General features: G+C 35.8%; 3 protein-coding genes across 3 annotated transcripts in view; 1 reads left to right on the top strand and 2 right to left on the bottom strand.

Annotated features, from left to right (window-relative positions):
• Positions 1 to 5375, top strand: part of kdn (citrate synthase) — a 35671-nt gene extending 30296 nt beyond the window's left edge. Inside the window, exons 5-9 of the mRNA XM_019043072.2 lie at positions 74 to 273; positions 1038 to 1170; positions 2072 to 2275; positions 3095 to 3199; positions 3775 to 5375. Coding sequence (XP_018898617.1) covers positions 74 to 273; positions 1038 to 1170; positions 2072 to 2275; positions 3095 to 3199; positions 3775 to 3942 — 810 coding nt within the window. The 3' untranslated portion in view covers positions 3943 to 5375. The remainder of the gene's footprint in view (positions 1 to 73; positions 274 to 1037; positions 1171 to 2071; positions 2276 to 3094; positions 3200 to 3774) is intronic.
• A 2386-nt stretch (positions 5376 to 7761) lies between these two features.
• On the bottom strand, positions 7762 to 11480 carry ND-B12 (NADH dehydrogenase [ubiquinone] 1 beta subcomplex subunit 3). Its single transcript, XM_019043068.2, has 3 exons — positions 11320 to 11480; positions 10116 to 10289; positions 7762 to 8129 (listed from the first exon to the last, which is right to left on the bottom strand). The coding sequence occupies exons 2-3, from the start codon at positions 10280 to 10282 to the stop codon at positions 7898 to 7900; spliced, it is 399 nt and encodes a 132-aa protein (XP_018898613.2). The 5' UTR covers positions 10283 to 10289; positions 11320 to 11480; the 3' UTR covers positions 7762 to 7897.
• Positions 11481 to 12900: 1420 nt separating this feature from the next.
• Positions 12901 to 26262, bottom strand: LOC109031515 (HUWE1-associated protein modifying stress responses). Its single transcript, XM_019043069.2, has 6 exons — positions 25905 to 26262; positions 24931 to 25005; positions 23483 to 23660; positions 22480 to 22646; positions 21323 to 21496; positions 12901 to 19351 (listed from the first exon to the last, which is right to left on the bottom strand). The coding sequence occupies exons 1-5, from the start codon at positions 26092 to 26094 to the stop codon at positions 21330 to 21332; spliced, it is 777 nt and encodes a 258-aa protein (XP_018898614.1). The 5' UTR covers positions 26095 to 26262; the 3' UTR covers positions 12901 to 19351; positions 21323 to 21329.
• Between the last annotated feature and the right edge of the window lie 204 nt (positions 26263 to 26466).

The raw sequence follows: 26466 nt of genomic DNA, 5'->3' as shown, positions 1-26466 counted from the left end.
ACTCTTCTTAATTAGTATTTATTTTCACTGTTCCTTTGCTGCTCGTCTCTTATCAATTCATTCTGTTTTTCAGTATGTCTATGAGGACAGCTTGGACTTGATTGCAAAGATCCCTGTTGTGGCTGCCACAATTTACAACAATCAGTTCCGCAACAGCAAATCTCTTGCCCCCATTGACCCCAACTCAGACTGGAGTGCCAACTTTTCCAAAATGTTAGGTTTCACTGATCCTCAATTCATTGAATTGATGAGGCTCTATCTAACTATCCACAGGTAAATGCCTACTGTATTACACTTTTTTTGTTTTATTTTTAGTGTATTTTCCGAAGAAAATACACTATTTTTATAATATTTTCTGCCCTATCCAGTTACTGTTGACTGTGCCTCTTCAAGAGCTTGTGCAAGGTACTCAGCACATAAGAAGAAGCTACATATTTGGATTCTCAGGGGCAAAAATTGCCCATATAGTTTGTCCCTTGAGTAAATGATAAAACTACCAACCAAAAAAACCTCCTTTCTCCCAAAATATTGAGACTAAAATTTTGAAATTGTATAAATATTTTGGTCAAAACCAAAAAGAACTGTCACACTCATACAACTGATGATGAATAGAGATAGGTAAAGGAAATATTGTCTTCAGAATTAACATTTATGCAACTGATACAAATACACACCTAGAGCTCATTTTCTTGTGTGCAGAAAGAGAATTAGTTTTTGAAAAGATATCTCTCCTTGTAATTGGGAAGGAACATGTTTGATTCTATCATCAAGAATGAAAGGACTCTGTTTCTGATACAATGTTATCTTCAGAGGGTTGATCTTCATTATTTTTCAAGTATGAATCAGGCTTTTTCGAAAGGGGACAAGTCCATTTTCAGACGAGCTTAAGTTAAAGAGGACTAGCTCTGTTTGGAACAGCTGCTCTTAAAACAATAAATTTTTCTCTCCTGTCAGGCAGTCTATAAGTTGTCTTACCAGTTACTTTTCTTAAATACAGTCAATTCTCTTCCATATGCATTTCATTTTTCATTTTACAGTGATCACGAAGGAGGCAACGTTTCTGCTCACACTGTGCACTTGGTAGGCTCAGCCTTGTCTGATCCCTACTTGTCATTTGCCGCTGGATTGAACGGTCTTGCAGGTCCTCTGCACGGTCTAGCCAATCAAGAGGTAAACTAACATTTGTTTTTTAATCATATGCTGCTTTCTGATAGTTCTACCTCGACATTTATTTTGCCCTGAAAGTCTAAATCTTGAAAAGGATTTATTGATTTTTGGAATAGTGCCTTGCTCCCAGCTTATTTGACCATGCATTTTATATGTTACACAGAAAAAGATGGAGAAGTTGGAGAAAAATTTTCAAGGGGTGATCCCTAATGTATGCAAGAAATGTGAAGTCTTGTGACTGGCTCCTCCTCCAACATTCCAAACCGCTGGGTGGGATTTCTCTAGCGCTCCCCCCCCCCCCTCCGCCCCCAAATAAAAAAAATTACTCAACTTTAACTTTACTGGTAATTTTTGGAAACGGATTTGGGTTGCTATCAAATAAGACAAGATCATAGTTTAGACAAGTTTAGATAAAATATTATAAAATCTTTATTAATCATCCTTTCTCTCACAAAGGAATGTATCTTGTGTGCGCTATTTCAGAATTTCTACGAACATTATCTTTTCATGGAAGAACCGTTGTTAAATGTAGTCTGAAAATTTCAGAGTCTATGCTCATACAGTTGAAAAAAATCATCAGAATATTCAGGAAAGTGCAATGGTTTTCCTATGAAGAAATAAAATGGCAGAAAGGAACACTGAAACGGCGCAATTGAGATTCGTTGCCTCATGCGAGATAGAACGTAATGTAGAAAAGTAAAAGAGATTATTAAAATCAGTCCAAGTTGTTGATTGTATGAATGGCAAGAAAATAATTCGGATGACTTAGTTTTAAGAACAGTTCGGATTTATTTTTACAATGTATGCATTCTTCTAAGAAATTTGGTTTTTGAATGCAGTTATGGGAGAGATCTTTCTCTTAGTATGTCACTAAAAACTAATAATTTGAATTTCCGTGCAATAGGTGTTGAATTGGTTGAATAAGTTAGCATCTGAAATCGGTGTTGATGCTTCTGAGGATCAAATTAAAGAATACGTTTGGAAGACATTGAAATCTGGTCAAGTTGTTCCCGGTTACGGACATGCTGTGCTGAGGAAGACAGATCCTCGTTACACTTGTCAGAGGGAGTTCGCCCTTAAACACTTACCTAACGACCCATTATTTAAGGTAGGTAGATTTAACTCATAACTTTCGATTGTACTTAATATTCAAATTGTTGTTGTTGAATTTATAATAGTTTTTTGAGGTGCATCCGTAGTTCTCACTCATGGTATGGCCATGAAATGGATTTATTGTTTTTTAGTGAGTTTACCTTTAACTGCATTTTATGCCTCATAAGAGCCCTCTCAAAATCCATTACGATAATACAAAATGAACTTTAAAATCCTGGCTTGGAGACAAAGTTGGAGCTTTACCAATGGTGTTTCTTAATGGATTTGTCCACGAATAGAATAGTTTTACTATTTTGCAGTTTAAGACAATCAAAGTGAGAAATAATTACTAACATACCAATATAAAATACATTCAGATTACCGAGTACCAAATGTATTAACCACACTTTATAATTCTGTTCAGTTATGAGTGGGCAGCTAGTAATATAAGATTGAGTTTGGACTGTGTCCTTGCCCAATAGCTCCATGACAAGGTTATTTTACTCCAGCATTTGAAATGGGTCGGTTGCACACAAGGAATGCAGCCAACTGGAAATTGCTCAAAAATCTTGTTGACTACATCAAAAAAGTCTTAAGGGCATTCCTTATTGCACGATATGCGCAGTCAGTGTTAGATTAGGTTTTCTTATGCCTCTCTCTGGGCAAACTCGATTACTGGCTATTTAAGAAAACTGACTGCAAATACATCAAATTCGCGTGATTCGGACTACATAAATTGTGCGGCAAAGAGAGGGTTGCAGTTTTTGCTAGGACTCTCAATTTTTTGTTTTTTCAATTGAATCCATCTTAACGTTCTTTTGTTTACTGTTTACAGTTAGTTTCCAATGTCTTCAAAGTTGTTCCCAACATTTTGCTTGAAACTGGCAAAGTCAAGAACCCATGGCCCAACGTAGATGCTCACTCAGGTGTCCTTTTACAGGTAAGTTTCATGCTCTTATTTGATTCTTATTATTTCTTTTGTATTTTTGTGTTTTCAAGAGCAGCACAACAAAGGTAAGTAATCTTTGGTTTGAGAATTGTAGAAAGAAAAAATTAAGAAAATTCAATCCGATCAAAATAGTATGTTTGAAACCTCGTGAATGATGTATGAAGAAACTCACTAATTCCGACATGTGATGTTGGTTACAACTGGAATTTTTCAGGGGAAAAAATGTGCACCCTCGAATAATCCTCTAAATGATGAAGAAGAACACTAACAGTTGGAACCAAGATATTATCGGAAATAAGTTATCATTATCCAAGTTGCCATCTAAAAATAGAAAAACCAGAGGGTAATACCATGCTAAGTAGTATCATCTTAACAAATTGACTATCTTCAAATTTGATGTTTGATCTGTTTGGTGTACGTGCATCGTTAAGTGAAAATCCAAAATTTCAATTTTTTGTTCATAATCAGGCACTAAAATTTTGCAAAAGAACTCATTGACCATTGACTTGATTTGTAACTCCTTTAATCCTTTATTAATCAATGATTTTTTTTCTTGTGTTTATTAGTATTACAACTTGAAAGAAACCAACTATTACACGGTGCTTTTCGGAGTGTCTCGTGCATTGGGAGTTTTAGCATCTCTTATTTGGAGCCGAGCTCTAGGACTGCCATTAGAACGCCCAAAATCCATGTCTACTGATGGACTCATGAAGGCTGTCGGCTACACCAAGTAATTTGTGTAATCAACATGCAACTCCATCCTATACAAGCCGGGATACCCCCTCCTAAACAAACCTGTACATTTCTTCACTCTAGTGAGCTGTCCATTAATAGTTGTGTGAGTAATTAGTTTTCTTCCATCAATGACAATTTTTGCCTATCGTTTGACAGGCTCTAGGATCCCTAGTTTCGACTGTGAATTTCTATTAAAAAGGTAACTGTTAAGTGTGTCTCGTTCTTTTAATAGCGTTCTTTTACCTATTTATTTATTTTATTGTATAAGAAGTAATCCTAGGATTTCATTTGGCAATGAGTATTTATTTCTGTGCTTTGTTCTGAAGTCCGTGTTTTGTTGTCAGGACATTAATTGTACCAGTTAAAGTATTGAAAATACTTTGCTTTCCCTGTATTTTTATTGTTTCATTTTACCAGCTCCTGAGTAAAAATTTAATTCTTTCCGTCGTCGATTTCAACTAAAGAATCTCTCAAGAAGCATTACAGAAATCAAATAAAACAACAATCCCCCATTTTTTTTTTTTTTTTGAAATCTAGCATTGAGTAAATTTTTGTCTGCTAGCTCTTCATTCAATCATTGACAATAAGTATTTCGGAATTTTTTTTTCAATCTCAATGCAAATAGATGAATACTGGAATTGTTTCTTTATGAAAGTATGTCCTATAGTCTTTGTATTTTGTTGAGTCAAAACTTATTTTAAAGTAAAAATGAAAGTAGCTGTATTTCCTAATCTAAGACGTATGTATCAGTACGGTTTTTACTCATGGAATTATCTTTATTTTTCAATTGTGATTACCTAATTACTCCTCACTTATTCACATTGATTATTCAGTACCTCGTTGAACCTTTTTTTTCCCTCCATTGCTGGATACAACTGTTGAATCCAGTGGTGACTGAAACTATACTGGTGACATGTTTATAAAAGTAAATTAGAAAATGTGTACCTGTTATTTTATAGAAGCTCTAATGTATTAAGACTTGATTTCAATACACCTTTTCGTCTGAAACTAGCTTATCTTTCATCATTTTTTTCCGAACATATTCATTTAAGTATTTAACAGTAGGTGTGAAGTACATATGTACATTTTTATATTTTTGCCTTGAGTTGCAAAATTTGATTTTTGTACATGTAAAGTTTGTTTCCTAATCTTTGTGGTCGATATCAGAACTGTACTATTAGAGTGCAAGTTAAAAATGTTGACCATATGCATCTTAGCATTCAATAGATCAAGCACAAATTCCCGGCTAGATTGTCAAGACATCCAACCACTAGATTTTCACTTCCTTATTTATTCTGTCATCTCATAACGATGCAACTAGAACCAGGAAGCTCACTTATCTGTAAATTACATATAAAACAGTGTCATTTTGTAAAGAAAATAAACAACAAATTCTCCAATAACAATTAAAGGATAATGTTTTATAACCACACCATATCTTTCATCTTATCTCTTGCTCAATGAAGTTCTGCAATAAACGTGTTTTGGTTTTTTCATAAGAGGGTGGCTCCTGGTGAAATGGATGACATTTTGCATCAAGGAACCACTATTTGTGGCTCATTGGAGAAACGATATATCAATGGCGCAAATCGAAAAATGCGCCTCTAAAATTGTAATGTTGCAAATCTCCACTTATGCCCCATTTCTGTGAAAGGGAACTAACCAATAGTTTCTTTTAAAATTTTCTGGGAAATTCCTCCCCTCATTCTATAAAAACCCCAATTGCAAGGAAAGTGTTTGATCGGTTCTCCTGGGAGGAAATGAAATGTTATCAGAGATTTTTAAATGTTTGATCGGAGATTTGCATTCAGCCATTGAATGTTCTATTATCCATCTTATACAGTCAGGCATGTGATCTTATGGCAGAACCAGAAACAGTGGTTTCTTCTTGCAAAATGTAATCCTAACAGACGCTCTGAGTGTCTCGTAACAGAAAGGTAAAATATGGATTCATTCTCATTGTTTGCACGGAAATGAGATCTGTCTTTGTTTTGATCAAATTCAATGCAATGGATAATCCCGATGGTGATGCCACCAAGTGTCCAATAGCGTCTTAAAAGTTAGTTAGTAGTAGCGGCTGGGTATCTTTTCACTGGTTAGACAATAAGCGGCCTTAAGCATGGGCTACCTAATACAGTTCAACTCAATTTTGATTTGTCGCAGTCGCAAGAGTGAACGTTCATTGACAAAGCAGGGATTATGGAATATCTTCTCCATAATAATAAATCTTTTAGATCAGATTCAGTTCGCAAGATGCCACAGGTTCTATTAGTGCAAATACAATAATTTATTGTTTCCTGGACATAAAAGCGTAACAGAATTTCAGTTATCAATTTGCATTTTTATCGGGAAAACTTTCGGGAATTTTCACTGAAAATTTCACTAACTCATCCCGTAAATGTATAGGAAAATCGGTATAAGATTTTGACAAGGAATCATCATCACCTGTGGCTTGATGAATTTAAATGACTGAAGTAACAGTAACACATCTTTATGACTTCAAAATATCGACGTTTATCTAACATGAACCCTGTGGTGTTAGTTGATTTCCCTTCAATTCTTTTGAAGATTAGATAATACAGAAAACTAATCACCTATTTTTTCCAGTGACTATAGAAGTTATCATAACATGATGGAAACGGACAAAAGGCTTCTGAGGGTGAAAAAAAACAGATTGAGATTGATATTGATGGCCAATGTGTGAAACCACACATCTCTCTTTATGACGTTGTAGACTTCCTGTCACACTTTCCGGAACTTTCCACTTTCCACTTTTTGGAAAAGCAGTCAACGTAATCTCTTGAAAACTTCCGATATTTTTCTGCTCTATTAGCAGAATATTATGTTGACATTTGAAACCGTAAAGTTAGCTTGTCCTTGTTTCTTTTCTATAAAATTAAGTAGGAGTGGAAATTTTGAAACGCCGCCATGAAGACACGTGGTTTTGTACTGTAGGTAGTCATCACTTTAAGAGTTCCTTGTAATTTGTCCATTTTGAAGCATGATTCAAACAAATCACAACTTCGAGACCCAAGTTACTTTCTCTCATTAACTTAGTAGATCTGCAAATATCCGCCTGTCAAAACCCTGTTTGTTTCAGCATTTTTGGGTGTTAATGATGCCCTTAAGAGTTTTAAAACATGCCTCAATGCAACGTTATTCAGGGTGTCCCAAAAGTCCGTACCCTCCCTTGTAACTTTTGAACGGTTTGAGATAGAAGAACAAAACTTTGGGAATGTTTCTATCTTGATGGGAACCATCTTCTCGGGGAGTCAAAATTTTTGTTCCTCCCTTAGGGGGGGCGGGGGGACTCCCAACTTTTTTTTTCAAATAGCAATTCCCATCTTGTGATACATTATAGGAAAGAACATAAAAAAGTGAGAATTTTGGTGCAAACCGCAGATCAATATCTTAATTTATTGTTGACAGAGTTATGACAGGTCAAATTTGCCCTATTTTCAAAAAATCATAACTCCAGTTCAATTATCGTAAAGAAAAAATCAAAACGGGAAAATTTACCAAATTGTAAGCACTTTTAAGTAAAAATCACAGAAATGACTTCAAACTAATTTTAAGGGGGGTTTCGGACCCCCAAATACGTCAGTTTGAAGATCATACGATTTTCCCACGATTTGAGCCAATTTCCCCTTACTTTGGCTCAACATTATCTTGGTAAGTTCAAAATTAGTTCAACATTGCGTTTTCAAGCCCCCAAATTTCGAGCAAAGTTCAAAAAACGAAGGTGATTCAATTCAACCGTTTAAATTTTGCCGTAAAAATTAAATAAATGAACGCAAATTAAAGCACACAACAATGAATGAAATTTGAAATAGTTGTAATACAAGAAGAGGTAAGATATTTATTGAAGAGAGAAGAAAAAGGAATATGTAACAAAGGAAGAGATTTGCTTATGCTAAAACAGGCTCTGAAAACTCTAAACAATTAAATAACGAATTACGGAAAAATACGGAATGGGCGCTTGTGTCCGTGGCCGTGTTCATCTCCATCATCTGATAAAAATAATTTTTCATACAACCGTTCACAAGTAATCGTGATAACAGTTGCTCCTATTCCCCAGGGCCATAATCCTATAGCTATACGCTTTAAAAAATTTGCATAAAAGTTCGTTGATGGCGGTTTTCCCCAAAAGTGATAATCAGTTTCGATGTACCTCCACACGTGGTTCCTGAAAAAATATGAATGAAAATGAATCAATCAGAACAATGCTATAAAAGAAGAGGTGTACTTGTTCTTAAAAATAGTAGTTTTTCATTGACTTTGATACGGGGGTTCAATATAAACTTGGGTCTTATATTGGCTTAATTAGTAGTCTTACATGTAACTTTTAATTCTAATCAGTAAGAATCATTTCTTGTGCTCCAGTAGCATGGATGATATCATTATGAAGAGTTTCAGGCTAACAAGAAGTTTACATGAAGTGCAAGCCATGTCAGTGGACACAATGAATGACAGTATCTGATACAAGCGAAGCCCCAATTTCTTTGAACTAGGCTCCCTGAGATTGACTCTCGCTGTGTCCCACTCAGTCTTGTATATGGACTGAGTTAAGCAGAAAGGAACCAAACCACATTTTGGAAAAAATTGAGTTATGAGTGGTTTTGAACTCAACCACTGCTCTACTATCTATCACCAAAAATTCAAAGTTTTTGTTGGAGCAAATTTTGTAGAAATTGAACTTGAAGTTTATCTTTTACATTGAGTCTTATGCAAGAGCCAAACTTTAAGCCTCTTTTTCTCGGTTCGATCCCGATGTGGCTTGGTTCCTTTCTGTTTAACTCCGTCCATATAATCCCTTGATGACCCGTCGACTTACTTAGTGCATAAGAAAAATTGGCGGAGAAATATTTTTGGGGCTTATAGAATTGATCTTAACCCTTCCATTACAGAGCTAGATTCTGCATGCACATGCTCCACGACAGGAATGGGTCGTCACGAAAAAATTAGAAACTCCTTAACTGTGTTTCTCTGTTGGTGATGTGGCAGACTTCTATCATACTTTATCTTCTAAGTAGAAAACTTCACAATGGCAATTCATTTAAACTGCCGTTACTTTTCTTCTTAAAGTGAAACTAGTTCTGTGGAAACTTCAATGAATAGCGTTAATTTTTTCTCCTTTAGAAAAATAAGATTGGGGTGGAGTTGAAACATCGTAAACACAAAACGCGGTTTGGGAGTTTCACCATCAATACCTATGCTATGATTTAAGATACTTTTGGTTCAAATCTGCCATGACTATTATTTTGAAGGAAAAGGGGGATGGGCCTGTCCTTCCAAGGCTCTTTACAACCAAACGTGACCCTCATTTCATGTTGGGAATTCCGAATGAAAGCTCTACAGAAAGATAGCTCAAAATTGGGCACAGATGCTTCCTCACCATTGCTACAGACCCTATGAAATCTCAGCAATATCACTGGATAAACTTAAAGGCCTTGTACCTGAATTGCAAATGTTCAACATTTTCCCTAGATTATTTTCTCTAAAGGGCAATCAGACACCACATTCTTCCAAATTTTGGTGAAATATATTCCAAAGCGAAAGAAAAATTCACAAAATTGTATAAGAAATTACACGGTGTAGCTTCCTGATTAAAAATTGAGTGGAATGGAAGGCCTGCAACGTTGCAAACCAAAAAAAGCTGCTCCCGAGTTTAGCCATTGGTGTAATGACTAAATGGTAACTTAAAAAATCAGGACTCAAGGTGATTCACCCCGGTTTCTAGAGTGGTCGAATTGGCATGCGATATTATGCATCAATTGAGTAACGAATCTTGGCAGATTTTGAATATTTAGCCAAAATAACAATGATAGCCCCTACGTGTGAGCCCAAAGGATCATTCTCGAACAAAGATTGGCAAAATTCAGAGAAATGATTTAGCACGATCCTTTTTGGAAAAAACCTCACATTCAATACAGTAGGTAATCAACTTTTTTATTGAATGTGAGGTTCTTATCCCAAAAGAATCCTGCTAAATCATTTCTCTGAATTTTGCCAATTTATTGTTTAGGCTCATGCGTAGGAGCTATCCTTATTTTGGCAAGATATTCAAAATCTACCACAATTTTTTACTCAATTGATGCGATATACCGCATGCCAGTTCGATCATGCCAAGAACTGGGACGAATCACCTTGATAGAAAATATTAGCCATTTACCTAGCCCATGGATCTTTTAATCCCTTTTGAGCGAGCGTTCTCTGCATTCTCATTAGATCAGGAACATCTTCTACTTTGTAAATGCGCCAATCGGGTACTTTTGTCAATGGGGTTTCTCCAACAACTGCATGATGATGACCATCTCCATGACCATGACCACCACCCATCTTTTAGCTGAAGGTAAAAATAGATATTTTTTATTTGCCATCATCTCAAGGTAACTAAATGACTAAAAACTTGGTAAAAATGTATATATGGAACTACTATGAGCTAGGTTCCTGATTTTTCTTTTAATCTCATCATATAATTACACATTTTGAAAATATGATTATGCTGGCACAACTGTCTCCATAGTCAGGAATCCAAAATAGGCAAGTTTGCACGTAAGCAGAATGGTAAAAGAGTTCCTGTGTAAAATACGCCGATTGCTGTTTTCCACCTCCAATCTTCAACCGTTAAAACTAAGCTAAATTAGGTGAATATACGATCCTTGCCTTCAATTTCAATGTTCAACAATCAAAATGGAAAAATGAGGTAGAAATTGGCAGTGGGCGTCTTAGTTATACACAAGACCTGGTCTGAGTACCTTACCAGAACACCAATACATCAAGTCAACAGCCTCGACACAACCTGCCTATGGAGAATGGAGACTGAATCATCAACAGAATGATGAAACTTCTGCTATCTTCATAGACTGAGCTAATACGCAATTGATTCACTATGTCCTTTATCATGAAAATCATGCTTTCCAAGTAATAGCATCAAACTACAGATACAGCGTTAGACTGAGATATTCAGACCAAAGGTAGCTCTCAACCAATATCAGAATGATGATACTTCTGCTACCTTCAAAGATTTACTAAATTGGTAATTAACCAACTATGTCACAATATAGGATAATACTGATTGCCAAGAAACAGCATCAAACTTTAACTGATACATAACGCCACAAAAGAATTTCCTCTTGTGTCTAGTTAGAGTCCGCCAACCATTTATGACTTTGACAGGCATTACACTCTCAGTCATTAATCAGAAAAATGAGAAATGTTCAGCGTAAAACTCTCAAGCTGACTTAGAACTAAGGAGAAGTGACAATAATCAAGAGTGAAATGTACTGCGAAATGAGCCTACGGCCCTACGCATAGATGCTAAGACTCCATTATATTCTGAGTTATAAAATGAGGAAAATGTATAAGATAATTACCCGACTAATGCGTGATACTGAGGAAAAACTCAACGCTGCTGGATAACGTTTATCCCTGTAACACGGTCGCAATTTAAGTGTTCCTAGTTATCAGTACACATCAGGGACGATTAACCTAGAAAAGGTTAAAAATTTAGTCTCCTGCTCTCTGGTTAAAAACACAACAATGTTATCAATGACTGAAACAGCGTTGCCAAAGTAGCTGAAATCCACTTCGGGGAAATTAGTAACCTTGCTTGAAATAAAATCGGCTGCCGTTTTTTTTGTGCTTTTGTCCCTCTAAATATGAAAATATTGCCCAAAAATTTAGTAACTCTCCCGGTAAATGGTTTCCACAAACATCAATGAATGTTTTTTATTCCAAGTAAAAGTTACATGGTTGAAATTAGAGTAGTTGAAATGCAAAGACATTGAATCACTTGATTCAGTGTCTTTGTTTGAGATCTTCAACGTTGTAGAGTTCTCAATTTTAGTTCTCCTTCTCCTCTGCTGCTGGTGGCGCCTAATTTAAATTTTGCAGCACACTAGCTTCAGACTGTCTGTCACTTCAAAATCCTTCCAAACCAACGGAAAGAGAGGTGAGGTAATATACTTAATACCTAAATATAACTACCTTTAGCGGAAAATTTTGATAGTTGGTAGGTATTGTGTGATGGTCTCAAGAAACGAAAGAAAGTGCCTTGACCTCTACTTTTCAAAGGGTTTTGATTGGTCAGGATTTGCTTAACTCTATCTCCAGTTGATGATGATTTTTTGAAATTTTTCATGAACTTTTTTGTTTTTTCACGAAATTTTTTGTGAAGAGGCGAATTTCGTACTCCTGCAAAAATTTCTTGCCTTTCTCCATTGTTAAAAAAATAAAAAAAAATTCATTTAAATTCAGAGCAAAGACTATGATCAAGCCTCTCTTACTTATGTATGAAAATTTGATGGGTAGATTTGCAACGTCATAAACTGAGATATGCCACTTGGTCACTATCAATATGTTCGATAATGTGTGTAAGAAATCGAAAGAGGGTGAGGACACTGTAACGTAAAGATGTATAGTCAAAAGAGTTCCTAGTATTTGGGTGTTCCTTTTAAAATAAGTTTCTCCTTGAAAAGGTCTTTCATAGAATTTTACCGGGCTCACAGGTTTCGTCCATACTGAAGTTTTGGTCTAAACCGTAAGGTGGAAAAATCATAATTACTTCACAAAATCCAAACTAGGGCTACATTGTAACAGTAAAATTAGAAAAACACATTTCTCGATTTGCATCATAAGGTACAAATTTTCTGTTGTATTTTTCAGTTAAGGTAACTAACACATTAAAAAAAAAAAAAAAAAAAAAAAAAAAAAAAACACAGAATAATCGAAGGTAACGGGTTTAAATTTCTTTCATCGGTCTCAAGATACAATCTATTTAAAGTTGCAGAAGACGCTGCAGGCAATAGTGGAGCCTACTAATGCTTTTCTCCTACTTTCTTGAATCCTTGAAAAAGTAGTTCTGGTTCTTTTGCCCAGAACTACAGAGATAATTCTTGTTTCTAAATAGAAGAACTGGGGAATATACGAGTGTGATGAAATAAAAAAACTGAATATACAGAATTTATTATCAATTTATTTGTTATTGATTCAAAGCTGTTCCTTCCATTGACAAGTAAATTGAAATTTTTTGATGGTGAAAGATTGTTCTTGGTTAAAAGACTGGTGCACAGTAATCTTATTTTCAGGGAAAAAGAGATATTTAGTGTTTTTGGGGTTAAACCTTAATAGGCAGAAAAATTATGAAATAAACACCCAAGTACTTAAATTCTTAGGATAAGAGTAATTTTAAACAAGGTTCTGAAAATAAACTAAAGAATTCCAGGAGAGAAAAGGTTGACGTTTTTTAGCTAATGATTATCAGGGAATTTGAACTTGATGTTTTACAAGGACGTTCATTTATATTCTTGTGATTTTGAGATCAAGAGGAATCCTTGTTTGAGTTTAAAAACCACATTTAATCAGACATAGACAAATTATGCGACTAAAGACTATAGTGTTGCTTTTGAACTCAGTTTGATTCATAATATGGGATTAGTTTTATTATTAAAAAAAAAAAAAAACCCAGTTAAATGTGACTTGGTTCCAAAGACATTCTTGGTTCTTTATTGCTATGCGCAGTCCATTTGAAGAACGTCTTCCAGTGAAACTGATCGGACTTATGAGATTTCCTCTGCCTTAGTTTTAGCTTAGGGGTCTAGTGATAGCATAGGTCCAAATGCCTTGATGAATGTAGCCTCTGTTGGTGGTGATCATATTAAGTTGAGTGATGAAGATTTTGCAACCATGAACTTGTTTGGCAAACATTGCATATTCTACAAATAGGTGTCTAAGATACTTAATGAATAAATTCATGAAATGATAAAATCAAGTTCAGTCTTGAAAAGTTAAAATTCTATCTAAAACTCTAGAGAGTTTATGATTCACCTTTTCTTGCCTGAAGAAAGAAACATATAATTAAAAATATCAGAAAATATATTGTAAAAGTAAAACAATGATTGTTGTCTCTAAAAACTGTCTTAGGAAATTACTTTGAGAGCTTAAACTATTAATGACCAAATTTGAAAAATCTTCTTTTCCCAAGGGCATATATAAAGAAAATACAAATTAACTTGGATTTATAGGAAACCGGCCTTCTGAAATTCTCTTAGTATTAAAGTCACAAAACAAGTTTTCATTTAATTAGTCAACAATAGCATAATATGCATGTATTTTGACATTTTGTTGTATAGATAGAACTATGCAATTCCAGATGGGCGAGAGTTGAAATGTAATAGCTTCTTTGTTTAATTTAGTTACAACGCCCTTTCATCACAATTTTAAACTATTGAGTGAACACTGCAATCTTCAAAAAGAGATAAACTTCTTATTTTTTTTGAAATTTCAATCTATAAATGCACACCATTTATCGTAGTTTTCCACTGAAAAAGGGTTCACCATTTAAAAAAATGAAAACAAAGCTTCTCTGGCACAAGATATTAGAATGCCTTCGTTCACACCATGAGGAAAATAAAAACTCTACATTTAATGATATATAAAATTCAACAGCTCGAAGAACTCAAAATCTACAGGATCAGTTAGGAACACAATTTCTATAGTTTCAGCTTGGCTCGGCTCTGTAACTCCCTGGATTAATATGAGGGGCTTTGTTTTTGATCAAATACAGTCAGAGTTTTGAATTTCAGTTACTGAAACCAGTTAAGCAATTTACGGACTCGAGCAAAAAAATGAAAGGTAGTCTTCACTCAAGGTGGCAATTAATTAGAAAAATGACTTACATGGACATATTCTTGACCAAAAGCCAAAATCACTCGCTGAATGTGGCTTGAATGAGGAGGTCATCAGTCCAATGCCTGAATTTAGCGCGTCACCGATGAGGATCGGAGCTCAGCAGTTATCAGTTTGTCTGAACTATTCGAATGGATTTGATACAAATCTGAATGACAACGACTCGACTTTACGAAATTTCAGCTTTTGAGCGATGATTGTTGACTCCCATATTCAGCTGCCAAATTCAACTTGTGATTCCAGCAAAAGGGTCAGAACTTTTCGAAAACTCATTTCTTATTAATTATGTTACAGTTCGAAAGAGGAAAATAATAATTCAGCACGGATAAATTAGCGAAAATTTAGGACAATCTAATTGCCAAGCCAAAAATTGAACAGGGAATAATTTTAAAAAAAATAAAAAAATAGAGCTATTGCTCAATGCTGTATATTATTATAGAGAATATACTTCACTTACTTCATTGAATTCTTGTAAGGACATGTCTTTCGATTTGTACCTTCTACTTTTGCAAGTTTGAGACTTTATGCTGAGCATATTAGAAACGTTACTCAAAAATTAACGCATTAACAACTGATTCATAAAAACTGTACAGAAAATAATATTGAATAGAAATTAAAAATATTGAAGCACAAAAAAAAAAAAAAAAAAAAAAAAAAATGGACTGAGAAACAAAGGATCCCTTAACAAATAATACACAGGAATCTGTGGTACAAACTTATCCAGTTAAAACTGCTCAAAATTGGACAGATTTCTGGGTGCGTGAGATAGAAATCACCAAGAGAAAAGAGAGGGGGGGGGAGCCAGGAGTAAAATTAATGATAAATAAATTGGGGATTACGGAAAACAGAAGAAATTTGATGGAAAAAAAAAGGAAGAAAAACCCCTAGAGACACAAATTTAGTTGGAGTTTTGAATTCTTAATCAAGTAATTGCAATAACAATAAAATATATAATAAAAAACAAGACAACATTTAAAAACTAAAAAAATTAGAGAAATAAATAATTAAAATAAAAGTAACAACTTGTACCACCCGATTCAAACTTTTTTCTTTGAGCATTGAGGGTCATTAAAAAAAATGTTATGCACAAAAATATACAAGAAATTTACACACAAATACTGCCCTCATAAACAACATAGTTTCTGTTGTTCAGCATAACATTAGTTTGCTACCATCTTCCTTGATCAAAATAAAAACTAAATCACTTTAAGATATTGAGGGATTGATTTTAGCGCTATTGAGAATTAATTAGAACGGATATCCTCAGATGGACAGAAATGAAGAAAAGAAAAAAAAAGGATTTTTCTGATCTCACCCTTTTGATGGGCAGGGTTACAAAAGATACTATCAACATTTTCTTGGGTTGACACAGGAGCCAACAGCAATTTTTTTTTAATCTGCCTGGGAAAGCAATTTCCATACAGCCTTGATAAATATAGAGTTGACTTACTTGGGAGAGGTTCAGAAGTTACAGAAAGAGTATGTATTGATATATAGGCTATCAATCTAACATATGTACGGTGATTCACTATTTTTTAGTCACAAGAAATAAGCATGACATCCCTACAAAAACAAAGAACCTAGGAAAAAATGACTATGATCAATTCGGCCAGCATGGAGTTCTAACATGAGTCAGGGATTTGCAATTAAAGTGCATTCTCTTGTGTAAAATTTTGCAAGAAGCAAGATAGTGCTACTGGTTTTAAATTACATAGAGTCGTGATGTAAATGGGAGAGCTGGCACCACATTTAAGCATTCCCCAGGCCTTAAATTGCAAGATGCCTGTATCATGTCGGGTCCCTTTTTTGATACATAAATCGACTGCTTTTGATACATGGGGACCCGTCCCTCCGATGTAAACAAAGATGATATGAATTATTACATATTCTACAACCCCATTTTCGGTAAAAAATGTCTCGAAAAAGTGACTAAAGCCTGGCGCACACCGCGCTCGCAACTCATTGACCAGAACATGGCACCAGCGCTCCTACTTACATTACAACTCTATGTATTCTATGCAAACTCCCCATGCACAGGTGCAGGGAAAAAACATTAGGAGAGTTGCCGTAGTTCCAATCTTGGAGTTCTCAAACAAAGTGGCGACCCTGCTAAAGAATTTGCTCCCTAACTGGACATAGGGAGTTTGACTGAATGGATATAGAGGTACACTCTCAGCATAGCAAGGGAGATCTCCTTCATTGCGAACTCAACTTTCAGAGCTTTTTTGAGGTTGGAAGTTTGTTTCAGAAAAAGCCAGTGGCACCATCGGATTTCTTGCAAAATTTTGCATAAAAGAGAGTGTTAAATCGGAAATCCCTGGCGCATACAAGAGCTACAGTGGTCATGATAATACGATAAAACAGACATCTAAACCGTTGTCAACAACAAAAATGGAACTTCACAAAGTAGTGCTGTAGTACTGTGTAGTAGTGATCAAAAACTTTACTATCGGTCTACATCTTCCTACATGTTATGAATATGATGTTTTTCAGACTCCAAAAAGAGATCTTGGAAATTGCACTTAGATGGTATTGTTTTTTAGATGATATACATTATTTTACAAAAGGAAGATTTTGAACAAAATTTGCCTATAAGAATAACAGCTGGATCCTTGGAAAAAAAATCACATAGCTCACAGGACTAGGGAGTGTTAGATCAAATTGGCACATGAAGACTGAGTACGACTTCTTAACATCACTGAATAATAATCATTGTTGGCTTTAAAATTGGCTCATATTGAGTTCAAAGTGATGATGGATGAATTCTGTTTGCAACGGTGCAAATTTCAAGGCATATGTTTGAAATTTGATGACAGTATTGGTGTAACTTGCATCGTTAAGTATTGTTTCAGCTCAAAATATATATGAACAGAGAAGATGTTTTAACACTCAAGGAAATCAAGGGGGAGGGTACAAAGAAATAAAAGCGTTATGAGAGACAAAATTTCTGAGAAACAATGGACCTTAAGTTAATTTTTTATACACACTTCTGAAAGAAATTCTTAAATAGTACATCACAGAGTTGGGCTGAATACCTATTCTGATTATCTACTCCGAATTAAAAACTCTCATACTGACAAATTATGCGTACTGCACACAGAGGTAGATCTTACAGAATGTCAGGAGTATCTTTCAGTCAAAACTATGCATTATACTGGAGATCTGAGAAAGGAACTGTCGTTCAGATTATCCCTCGACAAGACAGGCAAGAAGGAAGAGAAAGTCAAGCTGTTTCACAAGCTGAACAACAAGAACAACGAGGTTTCCTTACCTTCCTGCCATATACTCTGAATGCCTCAATCAAAATGCTGAAAGAAAAATGTCAGCAATGCAGTTATGAAAAAAATTGTAAATTTTTCAACTTCTGACAGTTTCTTCAAAATTCCGTCATGAGAAGCAACAAAGAATTTGAACTAATGTTTAAGGAAGAAAAAAAGTTAATTGAAAAATGCCTAAAGATCAACTTCGACGGTCTGATTTAGAAGTATCCACAACAAAACTTGACCGATCTATAACCATAACCAGATCTCAAATAATCACATTAAAGCCTACATGAAATTAGTCTGCCACCTTTAAAACCATGGCAGGATCTGCCATTGTGATTTTTGGATTCCATTTCAATATGAGAGTTAAGACAACAATCTTACGTCAAACTCTAGATGCTGACAAGGTAATCTGACTTTAATTTGATGAAACTCCTGACATAAATACATCAGCACATTAATCTTGTCAAATTAGTTTAAAAAGTTAAATTACAATTTCTGATAAGATAATGCTAGATGAAACGATACGGTAAAATGTACAATTAAAGAAGGTGCAAGGTTTGATTCTGAAAAAGTACTCATTGACTTATGCCATTAATAGGATTCTAGATCACCAGCAATTAGATAATCTGTCAATCATTCAATCTCCAAAAAGAACCCAAATCCGTAAGTTGTTTTAAAGTCGCAGAGAAATTAAATATCAGTAAAATACTAGTCACAGAGGATTATCTTCAAGGCAAAATTAGGAATCTACTTGGACTGTAAATACTGAAAAACTGGTACGGTAGTGTGTAATAATGATTTCATTGCTAATTTGAAGGAGGACAAGATGAGGCAACAAGGTGAGCCTGAAAATAAGTACATGGATAAGCAGAAAAAGGTGAACACAGCAATTTTTTTTATTGTAGTCCTCTTTTTCAGCGAAAGTTGAAAAATGGCATTAACGGCCTTGGAAAAATACATATAAATGTTAAATAGCGGTCAAAACGAATTGGTTTTCCTTCCCCTAACCGAACCTGATGCAAGATGGCTCTGGGGCAGCAATCAGAAATTTACTGTCTACAGGCATCTCACTCACAATGAAGAAGACAGTTCCTCTCTCACTATTTTATCAGGTTTTTAGAATCCTACTTCCATAAAATTGTTTCTTAGGTGGAGATAACAATGTTTGAAAAAAATGTTATTGACGTGAGTCATAAAACTGAGAAAAAATCACAAAAAAGGCAACACAAGAGCAAGTTAAAAATTTAATAACTAAATCTAACTTTATCAAGTTACCCCTTAAAACGACAGACAAACAGTTTGCAAAAGCTTGGTTACGACGATTGAATAGAAAAACAAAAAGGAAAAACCTCTGACAGAAATTGACTCAGCCCAACTCTATTCTTTTATATTATTATTTTTATTATTAAATACCTTGACAAATGAACACTGAACTGCTTGTCACTGCTACAATCTGTAAAAGAAATTAAAGAAGAATACAATTTAAAAATTTTAAAGAAAGAACACTAAACATAACCAATGACAGAGATTCCATTACTAAATTCCAATTGATCAGACACAATATCCTATCCCTGACGGTCAGATCTAAAATCTAACCTACATTCTAGAAACAAGAGGACATGATTCATCCTTGAAAGTCAACATTCTGGTTTTCAATTAAAATTTTTCTCAAATGAAAATCAATTACACAAACCTTTTTTGGTTAAAGGAAAGTATTCCTGAACCTGATTACAGTGAAAAGCACTTCCTGTCAGTCAGATAACTCACATGTTATGAGAGGAATTAGAAAGTCCCCCCGCCCTCTCTTCTTGCTATAGGGGCAACAATAAATCATTTTTGCTCCAACTACTGTCTCAATCCCTTATATTTTACAAACAGTTCAAAGGGGTGAGGAAACAAGACATGGTTGATGTTTATCAGGGGGTGTATGAGTCTAGACCTTGACTACAAACCAATTCCTCCTCTCCTTCAACCCTAACTGACAGAATTTTTCTTTCGTAAAGCATGGCTACCAGGCCAGCCTGACAAAGGTACAACGTATGCACAAAGGACCAGTCTACTCTCTTTACCAGTGGGGAGCAGGGACTAATACAGAGGTTGACCCCTGGCATGCATAGAGATGCCGCATGCGTAGGGATACCCGATGCCCAAGTAGACGGATCGGCCAGCATACGTTTGTAGCCAGATTTCTAGGTATGCTGGCACCCCTCGCTGCGAAGGATCCTAGCATACAAGGGTGGACGGCTACATTGATATGCTGAGATGCTAATATCCACCGGGTATTGGCTACTAGCCGGCTAATGAGTGCACTGAGATTGGCCGCCACAGTCCACGGAACTTCCATTGAAGCCCTCGCAGTGAGGGTATTGTCTCCATTGTCCGTCACACGGGATTTCCAGGGTAAATGTCGGGCCGAATTTTGACATATCCAGCTCTCGAGAGCTGCTACAGGATCCACCTACTATGCAGATGCCGAGATCTGTTGGATCACCGTCTAGCCGGCTACCTGAGTATCTCGCAAACTGTATGCTGAAAATGATTTGCTGAGGATCGAAGCCTACAACCTACCAGCATGGCATACTATGCGTATACCCCTAGAACCAGGAGCCTTGAGCATAGCTTAGTAGCCGAGATCCCGTAACCAGGCTAGATACTTGTGGTCAGGTAGCCGCTACGAGTTCCTGGTAGGGAGGACTATGCAGATTAGAGGGCGAGCCTCAAAGGAAAATTTCAAAACAGAGCTTGCATCAGATAAGTTGCCAGTTGTCTATTTCCGAGCATACAGCAAAGTAAACCGCTTTACCTATCTATGTGTGGCAGCAGCGCTACCTGCAGTCAATTTTAGATAGCTTTTAGACAACAGCTGTGCAGTCGCATGCAGACAGGAAGTAAATGAGTGCTGACTTATCTGATGCAAGATCTGATTCTGTAGACTTGAACCATAAATTTCCTATTCTGCAGATGATTAGAACCTAATTATGCAAACTTGAGATACATGGAAGGGTGATTCTTTGATAACACGCAACACCAAGCTAGCCTTTGCTTTACCTAGAGCACAATATTCACTTCTAGAATTTCAATTTATAAAAAAAGGCACTTAGGAGTTGTTCCACTCTCAATTAGCACCGGTTGAAGTCACCAAGCCGATGTACAACTCACAAAATTTCCTGACTTTTTCATGAATTCTCTAAATTTTTCGACTTTTCCCAAACACTGCAAATTTATTGACTTTTACAGCTTTGCATACCATTGAAATCCTTGTCAATTGACTAGATTTTTCCCGAATAATGCAGATATGCGAACTTTTGAGTGCTTGGAATCTGAAGAAATAGGTGACTTCATGAATGAATAGGGGAAGAAGAGATGAAAATGTAGCTGACAAAACATTAAAGATAAAGCAAAGGATGGGGAGAAATATACTTACAGAGTGACTACATGTATCGCGGTCGCTTTGTCTGAGTAGGAGAGTCCATATTGACATCCATTGTTGGACTACTACTGTTTCTCTTGACACCACAGTTGCGTGCGATTTCATTAGATACAAATGCACAGAGTTCTGCACCACGACTTCTACGAAATATACTAACGTTATTAGCACCTGAAACAAATAGAATCAGGGCTCAAAGACACAGATCTCAACATAAAAATAGCGAATGTTTTCACACTAAAAAAAAATTCCTGCACTTACCCTGGTTTTGCTGATCAAAGAGATGCAATGTTCTTGATTTTTGACACCCTTTAGGAGATTCAGCACTAAAAAATTCTTAAAAAACAGTCGAATCGCCTGATCCAAGAAAAATTCTCTTAGAATGGAGGCTTATTTCTTGGAATTCTAAAGGCGTATAAATGCTTCAAGAAATGTTAATTTGTGAAGACACCTCGACCAGAGAACCAGAAACAAGTCAAAAGCTCAAACTGCCATCACCAAAGCAGATAAATCCTAGTTCCATTAATTTAAATCCAATACCCGACACCCTCTTGAAAACATGACCCATAAAACTTGATTGGACCTGTACAGGAGATGAAAACAAGATGGATTTAGCAGGTATGCAAAATGCTTCAGGGCTTTCCCGAGATGCAATCAAGCTTTCCCCATTCTTAGCCGAAATTCATGATTGCTTCCCCCTGAAGACAACATAAAACCCCCTTAAACCCATAAAATCAGAGTTTTCCACTGCTAGTAATAAGACACTACTGCTTTTATACTTCGTACAAGGTTCCCTGATTTGCCCTGTTTATTTGAGGGTTCCTCCATTTTCTACCATTTGCGCAAAGGTTTCCCCAGTTCAAGAATGTCTGCACCCCTGAAAGTTGGGAAAAATATAGATCAATTTTTCATTGAAACTTCATGTGGAGCAAATAGAGGAAGTGAAATTCGTTGAAGTTCCTAACTCATATTATATATAATATTATATATATTTATTATATATATCATATTATATATAACTCATATAAGATAGTTTTCATTTGACAAAATGAGGAACGGAAGAAAATTTTGCAGTACTGAAAAGCAGTTACCCTATGTTGAAACTGCTTAATTATTCAGGAACAAGTAGCACATTGATTAAAAAAAGAACTTACTAGGATGTGAGAGTGCTTCTTTAAACATAACAAAATTCTCATCACCAGGTGTTGAAACAGATGAATTTGAGATACTGAAATTATTTGGTAGGTAAACGTTACTTCGGCTATTGTGTCCTGAATTGTCGATAGAGCTTGTCACTACAAGTCGTGGACGTGGCGAACTCCTGTAAAAATACAAACACATCATGGTCAATCAAAACAAATCTATTTGTATTAACATAACCTTAAATTCTTGGCCTGCTACAGCCACTTGTATTTGCCGCAAGGAAACCATTGCCAGGATCTACTTCAGGGTAAACTTACATTGGTAATTTTTATTTGAATTTGCCACTATTGCCGTAAGCAGGAAAAACAAAAGAAGTCACAAATAGGAATTTACTAGAGTATAACTCTCTAAGAACTGTTTTTTTGCCGTGAGGATATTTGGCTCATGGAATGTTCCTTTCATATTTCTAACTCAGTAGGTAAAGGATCGTGGTTCGGATATGATTTATTATTGTGTTTTTCAAAGTTGTGAAAGTTTTGTTAAAATAAATAAATAAAATATGTCAAAGTCAAAAAATCTGAATAAGTGACAGTCAAACAAGTGCAAAGTTCATCCCTTTGGAGATAATTTAACTACTTACTAAGGGTGATTTTCCCCCCACAAAAGATACTCAGATCTCGGAAAAGACACTGGGCTGTAAGCAAGCTAGGACCGAAGTAAAATCAAGTATGGCGTCCTCGTAACCGTGCCTCTCTCTCTCCGGCGTCCAGCTCTCCCATTGGTGGATCAAGTCATGTGACTGGATCCCCCAATAGGAGTACAGACAGCAGACAGAGACAGGGAAGGAAATAAGAACAACCACATATTTATTTGTCACAACAGCAATAATACATATTCAACTCATTTTCTAAATAAGCTCTCTCAGTCCCAAGTATATGACATATTTGCTGTCTTAAAAGCTGGGCGTTAACAATATGCAAAGGAACTTTCAACACAGAGAAATTAATTTCAAACCTGAAATGGGTATGATGTGACCGAGGGGGCAGAGGCTTTCCTGCTAAATATGAAATGAGATCTTCTCGACAGATGGTTTTTCGTTTCTTCCTTGCCCAATTCAAGAGCTCCTTGTTCCTACGCTGATAACCACACTGCATACCAAGTTCACCAGCTCTTTTCATTGCTTCTGTCGTATCTGCAGCAAAAGATAGAATTAACAAAAAAAAAAAATATTAAAAGCCTCAAAGAATGTTGATGCATCTAAATATTTCTAGAAGATAAACTATGAGCCTTGAAAATTTAAAGGATACCGATTGACCTAAAATAGATGTTGCATCTGCTGAAAATTTCTAATCATAAAAGAAAAAATACATACATACATACATACATACATATATATATACACATGAATTTGAATGGCATATATTTTCGTGATCAGACCAGTGATCGGTGCTCTCCACAAGGTCTCGGGTCTGGGTCGGACATCATGGGAGAAGGCAATAGTGTATTTTCTTCGGAAAATACACTAAAAATACAAGCAAGAAATTAATCACAGTCAAGCTAGAAATCGAAATACGACCACTTTTCTTTCGTTGTTTTCAAAAATAATATTCCTTTTACAAACATCCTCAAAGCATGGACTCCTGCAAAGGCATACAGGAAATTGTTGCACTAAGTATACAATAATTCATTATGATTTCAATTGTATTTGTAACTATCACTGTAATGTATTTTTTTTCCAGAAAAAATGTGTCACCAGGAAATACAAAGCTTTTAGTCTTTCCAAAAATTTGATGTTTGCTAAAATTGCACCTCTACATAAAACAACGCGCTGAACAGTTTCCTCTCCCAAAAGTAGGGCGCTTGAAAGACTTCCAGCACATGAGCGTTTTAGTTCCCTTCCCCAAAAGCAACAAGTTTGAAAGGCATCAAACACAGAAAATGGTGCGCGTCACGGTTTTCTTCCCAAAATTGTTCAAGATGAGTCCAAAAAAAAAGCCTTTCCTAATTTTCAGATGAGCAGCCACACAATCATGATTGCGTGATCGAGAACATTCTGAACCCTTGAGTATCCCTGCTAAAACCAATCCCTTAATATCACTAATATAAGATTTTGACAAGACCAATCAGCAGGTCACTGTGCATCTTTTGGAGATCCACTATACCGCCCAACCAAAGATTGATCGCCTGTCTATGAAGTTGTCCTATATGTAATAAATTGCTTCCAACCTTCCTACCATGAATACACAGTTGAGTCTCAACCGGTGTGACTGACTTGTGTGGATTGGTCTTGAAGTCCAATTTCATTGCTTGTGAGGGAGGAAAAAGACTACAAAATTTTCCCTTCATGTAAGCTTGGTAAGATGGTCTTTTTAGTGAGGAATCTAAAAAAATTTAAACTAAAGCAATTTGAAATTTTTGGAAGAAAAATAGCACAAATTAAGATACAGAAAGTATGTTATTACCTTTGTACAAAGTTGTCACACTGCCAGCAGCTGCCTGGAAAGGTTGCCACAGAGAAGGTGCTTCATGAAGACGGTCTGGATCAAATAAAAAGAACACTGTTATTACATAGATAATGAAGTTAAAAGGATGACAAGTCTCAAAAAACTTGAAGAGCAGCTTGACCAAGACTGAGAAAACTCTAATCAGTTAGATTACAGTTCTAATACCTATTTGTGACTTCCTCAGAAGTAAGTTATATTATTTTCCCATTCTTCATTTTCAAGTTTGCTTTGAACCACTTGTTTGTTCTATAGAGAGGAAACAACCCTCCCCGAAACATTCATGAAATTACGGCAAACTCTTCCTCTTTGTATTCCTCTGATACTAAGGTGATCAGTCATTCATAAAATGTGGAGGGTTTGATAGATCTAATTTATAATGAGATGCAGGGATAGAAACCTCTTTATCTTGCATAAAGAGAGAGGCATAACGCCTGCCTTGTTGTTACAACAGATTAAAATCTGCCTATGAATGCACTAAGGTTGATTCATTACCTGGCAGGTAACAAAGGGTGTATGATAAACTTGTTTTAGTGCCTGATACATCATAGTTTTTGAAAGCTTGAGTTGAGGTAAATCCTATCATCAGCAATGATTAACTAGTCAAAAAAGTAAGAATGATAGGAAACCATGGCGCTTTAACCTTAAAGTTGGCGAAGCAGGGCCACTTCAGAGCGATGACAATGAAAATAATTTCCCAAGGTTACAGGTAGATTCAAGATTAGTAAGAAATACTGCGGTAGCTTGGACTGAATAAAAATATTAGCAATACTGGAAAATCATAAAAGGGATACTGGAAGACTTCATAGGCATGACACTCTTGATAAATCTTGTGAAAAATTTGCACGAAGACGCAGGTGTGTATTGACGGGTGATATTGTTATGTTCAAGTTACGGCTAAGCGACACACAAAGAAAAAAAATTGGAGGAAGTACCTCGGTATAATTGAGCGACAGCGGTCGCAGCACTCTGAAAATTTGTCCAAGCTTTATGGGAGGCTAAATCTCTTTCAGTTTGGAGTTGGCTTTCATAGTCAGGCTCATCTTCAAGATGGTCAATACACTGCTGTTCCCAGTGAGAAATCCAAATGTTGGGATCTTCACGATTCACATTATCGTTCATCATTCGAATGGAGGAATTCACTGCACTGTGAAGATAAAAACTAAAATAATTGGAAGGAGATCTCAACTAAATACGAGAGGATTAAAGATTTCCATTAGGCAAGAGACTAAGAAGGAATAATTATCTCAGTACTTCTAACAATAAGAACAACACACCAAGGACCCAATCAAGGATACATCAGCTGAAGGAAACGTTGGACACAACTGATGATCGGTTTTGTTCGTGGGCAATGAAAATTCACTGTTGCCTAGCTGTCTTTATTATTGAAATCATTTTGAAAGAAACCCTCTTTACAGGAAGGTAAGCGAAATTTATTTTTATGTGAAAAAAATCAAAGAAATTTGAGAAAACTCCCCAAAATTTCTCGCCGTAGAA

Source organism: Bemisia tabaci, chromosome 4 (genome assembly GCF_918797505.1).
Source record: "Bemisia tabaci chromosome 4, PGI_BMITA_v3".
NCBI classification, from domain to species: domain Eukaryota; kingdom Metazoa; phylum Arthropoda; class Insecta; order Hemiptera; family Aleyrodidae; genus Bemisia; species Bemisia tabaci.
Note: the sequence above shows the minus strand (reverse complement) of the source record. Positions and strands in the feature narration are given on the sequence as shown.